General features: G+C 32.2%; 1 protein-coding gene across 1 annotated transcript; it reads left to right on the forward strand.

The window, feature by feature from the left end:
* The first annotated feature begins 4,979 nt into the window (after nucleotides 1-4,979).
* LOC131656042 (uncharacterized) lies at nucleotides 4,980-6,682 on the forward strand. The gene has a single exon (XM_058925822.1). It carries the CDS (start codon nucleotides 5,178-5,180, stop codon nucleotides 6,213-6,215), a length of 1,038 nt encoding a protein of 345 aa, XP_058781805.1. The 5' UTR covers nucleotides 4,980-5,177; the 3' UTR covers nucleotides 6,216-6,682.
* Nucleotides 6,683-9,755: the final 3,073 nt, after the last annotated feature.

Below are 9,755 nucleotides of genomic sequence, written 5' to 3' on the forward strand. Positions count from 1 at the left end.
AATATTATTAATCATTTACAACAATAGTTTAATTTTTTTAAATTAATAAAATATAAACTTATGTTAAATTTATTTTTACTTTTAAATATAAAATAAATTAAATAATAAGGACTTTTAATTTTTGTTACAAATTACTTACATTTTATTTTTTAATTTAAATAAAATATTATTAATTATTTATAACCATAGTTTGAATTTTTTTTAAAATTAATAAAATATAAACTTATGTTAAAATTATTTTTATTTTTAAATCTAAAATAAACTAAATAATAAGGACTTTTAATTTTTTGTTACAAATTACTTACATTTTATTTTTTAATTTAAATAAAATATTATTAATCATTTATAACAATAGTTTGAACTTTTTAACAAATTAATAAAATATAAACTTATAAATATTATATATTACATATTTATAAAATTATTATTAATATTTGTGGCTGAATATTATATTATATTATTATTATGATAATTATATTTATTTATTTTTAATATAGGTTAAATTAGTAAAAGTCAAAATTAAGATTTTTGTTTAGATTTACTATGAAAGTGACATGTGGCCAAATTTTGTTTAGAGATACTACCAAGGTGACATGTGGCTAGGGTTGCCATCATTACAACATTGGATTTATAAATAAGATAAAGATTTTTAATAATTTTTCATTTATTTTATTCTTAACTGAAAAAAAAAATAAACACAATTGGCATGAAGAAAAACAAATTGTGCAGTCAAGACCTTGTTTTTTCAGGTGGGGGTACAAATTGCACCATCTTTTAAGTTGTTATGTGAATGAGGAACTACTTTTAATCTTCCCCATAGTGGGCAGAAATGTTCTTCCTAATTTAGATGGGATAAACCTTGTTATAGGTAGGTGTAGGGTTAGTTCTGCCTATAGTGTGTTATGATTATGACTCCAAGTGTTTATGGTTACTAGTGGATGATAAGATTTTATGTTAAGCCTTCTATTTGTAGGGTGAGGGAAATCTCTTTCACCCTGATCATAACCTTTAATGTAGTTCCCTGGAGCATCCCGCGGAAATCCTATCAGTAGGGTGCTCCCTAGTATTTATTCGGCGCATGACATTAACTATGAACTTGTGACACTTGGACACCATTAACTATGAACTCGCGACACTTGCATGATCATGCCCTTGTGACCATCCCTCTTGTGGCGGGAAGCGTTGGTGTCTTTGCTTGGTCAGCAGTCGGCGGGGTTTATGCCCGGTATTCTCGCTAGGTCTGGATCTAAGATCACACACCTCACTGATCTGTGGGATCTTCGAGGAAATCATAAATCTTGACGGTGGAACTCAGACCAAGTCGGCTCCGGCAAACCTTTGTGCTCACCTATGTGCATCGTCGCTTTTGAGATCTGAAGAGGCGCAAAGAAATAAATCGAAAGGCGTGGGCAGATTTGAAGAGATTGTTTGGATTGGAAAGTTGAATGTGATTTCCATTCAACATCGTGAGAATGTTACAGGTTGATGTCGAGATTTAGATATGAAATTATGGAAATCGTAGGAATCAAAATTCGTTCTCACAGACGGCACCACTATTGTGTTGCGGAACCACAAATGGAAAGGATTGCTTTTTGAGTGATACTTTGATGTGACACCATGGATCGGAGGTTGCAATCACAGTGCTTCTTGAACCCCGGACATTGAAATTGGATCAACGTTGTTAATCGATGTCGATCTTGAATCACTGTTGTTAATCTCCGATACGATAGTTCAGAAGGGTGTACATGCATGATTTGCACTACAATGCCCAAATCAGTTTTTGATTCAAAATAATTGTAGGGGGGTGGAGATTAGAGATTGTGTACTTTAAAATATTTTGTGAAGATATTTATACCTTAAGCTTAATGGAGCAGGTTGGATAAGTGGACCTCGTGTTACGGAGCCTTTGGCCGACACACACTAATATTTAAAAATTATCTTAAGCTTTATACACCAAATATAATTTTTTAAAAGGCCAAATAAAAACTACATTAAAAGACATGGCCGAAGCAATGCCAAAAGTACAATAGAGTCTATTACACACACCAAACCAGCAAACGCCTACACAGAAAGTAAGAAATCAAAACACCCTCCCACAAACTTAAACTCTAGTAGAGAAACATCTACCAATTAAATGAAGATAAAGGACAACGAAATCAATACATTACATGCTAACATACACACATCAGATTTCTGCAAAATAGAAGTCACCAATACCAAGTTGCTCCAAGCAAAGATCTCCAAACCAAGAAACACTATAAGCATCAGCCCCACAGAATACGCAGACCCCGCCAAGCAATTCATATACTTTATACCCCAGTCACCATTAAGAAGACCTGACTTATCGTCATATGATATGATAATCCTTGCGTAAATGACATACCTACACGCAGACAAACAAGACTAAGGAAACTAAATTCCACAAGCAGATCGCGCATTAAACGGACCAAAATAGTTTCACAATACTGATCAAGGGAAAACAAGGAACTGATAAAGAAAAGTATCTTCCCAGCCTCTCAGCCACACAAGGTGAAATTAATACACCAACTCAAAGAACCCCATATCCCGACTTACTATAACAGTCCTTTCAGCGATCAAAACAACTACCAAAATGCAATTGAAACATAACTCACGAGAAGACATAGAAGACGACTCCAACTGTAATACTCTTGCCAACCACCTAAACACTAGTCCAATACTCAATCACTCATGACATATCCAACATATGCACTTGTTTGGATTCGTAATCCATTGGTTTACGACATAATCAAATCCTATTACCTTCTCCTTTATCCATCTCTATGATAGCACCTGAATTTCTTCGATACAAATTCTTTTACATTGCTCTGTGTTTCTGAAAATCTTCTCGTTCCTTCTTTTCCAAATAATCCAGACACACGCAAATCAGATGACAAAAAATCTCTCTTTAAGCACTCTACCTCCATTGCTTAATCATGCAAAATGAACAAAATTATGCACAACAGAGTTGTGAGAAATGTATGCAAAACCTAGCCATCTTAGGACCTCGCTCCATGCATCCAAAGTTGACAGACATTCAAAGAAAATGTGTTCAAAGTTTTCCTCTCTCCCACAACTATAAGGGCGTGAATTTTGAGATTCAACGAAGATTCCCCTCTTAACTAAGTTATCTCTAATTTGAATTTTATTTTTCCAAAGTCTCCATGCCAACACCGATACTTTTAATGAAACAATTTTGTTCTAAATAGATGCCAACTCCTTATCTTCTCCTATGTGATTTAATAACCCTTCCATGATCATGTGGTAAGCTTCTTTAAATGAATACACACTTTGATCCCCTCTAGACAATTCTCCCAATTACCATTCCAACCCAACCTCCTATGCTCGTTCCTAATTGCCTTTCTCACTATAATTTCTTTTTCTTTACTCAGCCTAAACAAATCATGGAATTTATGTTTTAGACTTCTGCATTCCATCCAAGGGTCCTCCCAGAATGTCATTTATGCTCCATCACCAACATCTTCATATAAGTTATTTTTAAATTATTGTTTCCTAAAACTTCCATCCTCTTTATCTAACAAATGAAAATCTCTCCACCACTATGAGCTAAGTTTGTCAACCTTCACTCCCCCTCTCTCATTCCCCCTATACTTACACTCAAGTAATCTAACCCACAAAAAATTCTTCTATGTAAGGAACATCCATTTTCACTTTCCTAATAACGCTAAATTGAATGCCTTTAAGTGTTTTTAATCTCAGTCCTCCTTCTTCTTTTCCCGAAATATCTTACCTCGCTGGACCCAATTCACTTTCCTCCGCTTCATTCCCCCACCCCGTAAAAAGTTTTTAAACACAGATTCCAGTTTTAGAATAATACCTAACAGAGCTTTAAAGAAAGAGAGATGATATACTGGCAATGTGAACAATAATTACTTTATAGAGGATAATACGACCACCGATCAAGAGATGCTTATTATTCCAGGACGTCAATCTACCTCTCACTATGTCGATCACCGGTTTCCAAACACCCTTCCTACGGTGATTGCCTCTTATAGGGATCCCTAAATATTTGAATGGCGTACCTCTCACCTTACAGTTGAGGACCGACGTCGCTTCCTCCAACCAAACTGATGAAGTGTTAATACTAATTAATAAGCTCTTGTAGAAATTAACTTTCAGTCCTGACACCAATTTGAATAGTTTTAAAGTTCCTTTGATTGCTCAAACATTCTTCCAACTTCTTTTACGTACTATGATAGTGTCGTCTCCATATTGTACATGAGATACTTTCACCTCCCCATTTCTGAATTCGTACCCATCAAATAGATTCCTATGTACACTTTTAACCATCGAATAAGAAAGGAGACAGGGGCTCACCTTGTCTCAGTCCTCTCCCCATCAAGATTTCTTCTGTAGGACTTTCGTTGACCAACACTGAGACCGTTGTTGTTCGTAAACATTCGTAAATACAATTCTTCCATTTTATGTTGAACCCCGTCCTCTCCATCATATAGTCAAGAAATTTTCAATCCATTGAATCATATGCCTTTTCGAAATCTACTTTAAATATTATAACTTCTCTTTTCCTCCTCATGGCATCATCAACCAACTCGTTTGCAATAAGAATGCAATTATCAATTTAGCCCTTTCTGCTATTACTTTATGAACCACTTTTTCAACCTGTCTGTAAGAAATTTAGATAAAAACTTTGTACATATACCAAATATAATGAAAATAGAACTTCCCTGCATCTACCTAAAAGTGGAAGTATGCAATTATGAATATAACCAATCAAAACAACCTTGGAGAATTAAATTTTTTTTTCTAGTTTCAACTTGAGAACAAAATGTTAAACTAAACCAAAGTATAATAATACACATTAAAATGAGGTGATGACAATTGACAGGTAAGAGATTATAGACAGGTATGTATAATATTAAAAATAATTGAAAGTGCTGTTCTTATGTAACTCTCAGTCACTGCCAGTCCATGTGCCAGTTTGGAAATACATATTTATTTCCTTTCTTAAATCCCATTATCAATGCTTCCTACAACACTCTGGCACACCTTTCATACAGCTTGTCACTAAGATCTCTTCTCTTCTCTCACTTAAATTCATCTTAATATCTCTCTCTCTCTCTCACTCCATCATTTTCACCTTCTCACTTTCTTTTCTCTCTAACAAACTCATCAAAAACATGCAAGACTCAATTGGAATTCCTGCATGTTTCTCTTCAACAAGTGATGATGATCATCATCCTCATCATGGAGCTGTGACACGTTCAGGTAGAACCGTTTACATGTCAGTATACCGAACAAAGTTAGCTGATCAATGCCGTTTGATCACAATCACATGGTGCAAAAACCTGATGCTCCATGGTTTATCAGTATCAGTGGAAAACCCCGAGAAGGAAACTCAATATAGCTGCAAAGTTGAGCTAAAGCCATGGTACTTCTGGAGGAAACAAGGCTCGAAACGATTCGCGGTAGATGGAAAAGAAGTTGATGTTTTCTGGGACCTTAAATCTGCGAAATTCAACGGCGAAACGGAACCAACTTCAGAATACTACGTAGCAGTTGTTTGTGATAAACAAGTTGTGTTGCTTGTTGGTGATTTAAAGAAAGAAGCTTACAAAAAAACTGGGTGTAGACCATCACTCATTGATCCAATTCTCGTTTCGAAAAAGGAACATATATTCGGAAAGAGAAAATTCTCAACTAAAGCTAAGTTTCATGAGAAAGATAGGTGTCATGAGATTTGTATAAAGTGTAAGAACAAAGGTAATATGAATGTTGTTGGAGTTGGAGATGGAGATTCTGAAGTAAGTGGTGGTGTTAAAGTTAAAGTTAAAGTTGAACCAGAGATGGAGATAAGATTTGATGGAGAGTTGATGATTCATGTGAAGCATTTGCAATGGAAATTTAGAGGGAATGAATCGGTTTATCTAAACAAAACAAGAGTTGAGGTATATTGGGATGTTCATGATTGGTTATTTAGTCCTGGTTTGAAACATGCTTTGTTTATTTTTAAGCCTGTTTTTTCATGTAGTAATTCTTTGTCACCAGTGTCTTTGTTTTCACCATCTTTGTCTTGTTCATCTTCCTCCACTACTCCATTATCAAACCAGAGAAGTAGTAACAGCAATAGTACTTGTGAGTCATTGGAGGGTCATGGTGGCAGTGATTCATCATCATCAGAGTTTTGTTTGTTTCTATATGCTTGGAAGGTTGAATGAACGTGATGGACGGAAGTGATTGAGTTAGAGACCACGTGGCCAACAATAATTCTTTGTCCAGAGGCATCTATGTCAACATCAGTTATCTACTCTTTTGAAAAAAGTACTACAAGTTTTTCTTGATCTAGTATTGAAAGATGAAAACAAAGTTATTTGTATGTTATGTGATTATAGATATAATATAATCATCTTATAATATAGTATGGTAGACGTATGATAGTGTAAGAGAAATGATATAGATATTATAAGATTAGTGAATGTCTGTATTTGGTCATATAAATAAAGTTGATGCATGTGAATTAAAGGTGGTGTCTTGGGAAGTGAGGACAAGTGTTTGGTGATGATGTAGAAATTAATTAGGATCATGAGAGATAAAATACAAATGTTTGGTACAAAATAAGGATGGTTGGTTCATAATTAGGACTAGGAATACTGCTAAATGCTAACAGTTTGCATTTTTTGTTCATTTTTTAAATGAAATACTTTGGTCTATATGCAACTCACACGACCTATTAAATATTATTGTTTGAGATATTTGTTAGCTAAATTTATTATTGTAATCAGGGACGGATCTAGACATTATATATTGGTGTGGTTAAATATAAAATATATATATATATATATATATATATATATATATATATATATATATATATATATATATATATATATATATATATATATATATATATATATATATATATAAACTAAATTATATTCAAAATAGAAAATAATATAGTTTAATGAAGTATATTTACTTGTGTCGGATCTTGTCAAATATATTAGAGGGAGCAATAAATATTATAATTACAAAAAATTTATAATCACATATAATTTTTTCAAAAATTTAAAACATATTGACACAATAATTATAAGTTATATTTTATTTAATTCAATATATATATATATATATATATATATATATATATATATATATATATATATATATATATATATGAGTAGTTATATTTCTTAAATTTAAAATTGTTTGAAATTTTAGAGGTGTCTAACTGTTTTTTTCAGAACTTTAGTTTTCTAAAAAAATTTCTTAAGATTATGATGGTCGTCTACACGGTTAGTTAATTTAATTAATAAAATATTTTTGAAATTATGTCAATTATTATAAGTTGTTATTTACAGTCAATAAAAAAAACTTATTTTAACAATATATAGTGCATAAGAGTTGTAATTTATGATGTCTTTATTATAATTTTTTAAAATTTATACTACTGTACTTATAGTTTAAATCTATTTGAAGTTGAGTTTACAAGAACTCACAAATTTATGTATTATATAATTTTTTTAATATTATTAATATTTATTATAATTATTATCAATCACAATATAATTATTATGAATATATTGGTTAGCTTTTATAAAGAAGGTCAAAGGTTATAGTCTTTTAGATTGCAGGTTTTTTACTCTAAATAAAATAATATAAATAATACAACACAAAAAATATATATTTAATAATAAAGTAAGTTGTTTAAGTTTGGCCACTTACAATATGAAAACTTACATACAGATTTTAGGAAACTAAAAACATTTCAGTAGGTAAGTGTTAAGATTATATGCAGGTTTCTTTAATTAACTAAGTGTGTATATATATAATATATAAAAAAAATTAAAAACTGGTGTGGCTATAGCCACACCTTGCCACAATGTAGATCCGTCCATGGTTGTAATCCATCAAGTAATTACTTGTTAATTGTCAATCCAGCTCACCTTTTTTTTTTATTGTTTGCGGCAAACTAAATGATTATGATATTTCAATATAAATTGAGAGTTAGGAGTTGTGATTTACGTTTTTCTCTAATTAGTTTTAGAAAAATAGTTGTTTTAGATTCGTTAATGATTGGATTGAACTTATTTTTGAATACAAGGTTCGTAAAACACGGTGTTATAGTTTCATTATTCGGAACGTTGAAATAAGACGTGATGAATGAGATATTGTGTTCCACTACTACAAAAATAACTTTTCATCTCGGTTGAAAAAAGTGTTTCACCAAAAATGGAATTCTGAGACAATGAAGTGTTTCATAGAAAGTGCAGTACTTTTCCCGTGGGCTAATGGTCGAAGTGAAAAACTGAATACCGTGCCACTTTTTTCCACAGTTAAAATGCCGACCGAGGTGAGAAGTTGTTTGATCATAGGTTCGAATGTCAACAACATCTTTTGCCATTTTCAAAGTGGCGCGTTGTACTAACTTTTTTCCACGATTGAAATACTAACTGAGGTGAAAAACACAACTTTTCACCACTCTTGTACCTTTAGCACAAGGGAATAGGTTGAGGGGACCACTTTTTTATACATTACTACACCAAACTAAAATGACACATATGTACATTATTACATCAAACAATGAAACAATCAACAGACACAATTAGTGCGCATTTGACTCAAATATAAAGGAAGCAAGCTACACAATGAGAACAAACGTTTTTTGGTGTCTATTCGTTAAACACATATAGTTAACATAATAACACTTATTAGCATACATGTAAAAACACTTAGAAATAATAACAAATAATGAATTGTGTAAACAGTAAAAAATTTACTTATTATTTTTCTCATATCCTTTCTTGATGATCAAAATGAATAACATGCATATCATCTGAATCATTTTCTTCATATAAAGTACGCACATTTGTTGCGAAAGAAGAAGTCTCACGAATATCAAGAGTTAATTTTTTTTTTTGATAAGCAGTGTATTATATTAACAACAGCACCAGTAGTGCAAATACAGCATTACAAGAGTTAAAAATTGTTGTTCATCAATAGCGAGAATGTGTTTTCCTTTGAGAAAAAATGACCATCTACTATCATAAGGATCATTGACATAAAACGCTTCTTTTTCTTGGGATGCCATTGTGAACGGTTCATTCATATAAGAGTCTTGTGAGTGTCGATCCGTGTAAATCCTAACTCTTCGGTTCGTACACTAGTGTTACTATAAATTCACTTGCATTTAAATAAAGGAACCTTGAATACAACATAACCAATATCTCAAATTCCCTCAATGATCCCAAAGAACGGTCTAGATTTCATTACATGATTCTTATCTTTGGAACTAGATAAGTATATGACACCACTACGAATAAGTGATTTTACCTTGGTTAAGAAAAATGTTTTACCTTGATTTGCTGACCCAAGGTAAAGAAGGGTGGCTTGGAAAGTGCGTCATTTCCCCCCTCGATTTGATATAGCAACCAAGAGGGAAGTTGTATTGGTCATGAGTTCGATCCCCAACAATTGTATTTTTGTATTTTCAAAACTTGAAAGCACGCACTTCTTTTCCTCTCGATTGGTTTTATTCTCCGAGGTGAAATATAATTATTTACCTCGGCTGGGAGTTATAATCAAAGAGAAAAATATTGTTTTTAATATTATATCATTTTCATTTTGACTTGTATATATACACATTCTATGAAAGAACCACTATACACACAGTGGTGGAGCCAGACCAACAAATTTGGGATGGCCGCCAGAATATAATAAAATATAATAAATATCAACTAAACATAATATAATTATATATG

This window comes from Vicia villosa, linkage group LG3, assembly GCF_029867415.1.
Source record: "Vicia villosa cultivar HV-30 ecotype Madison, WI linkage group LG3, Vvil1.0, whole genome shotgun sequence".
Classification (NCBI taxonomy): domain Eukaryota; kingdom Viridiplantae; phylum Streptophyta; class Magnoliopsida; order Fabales; family Fabaceae; genus Vicia; species Vicia villosa.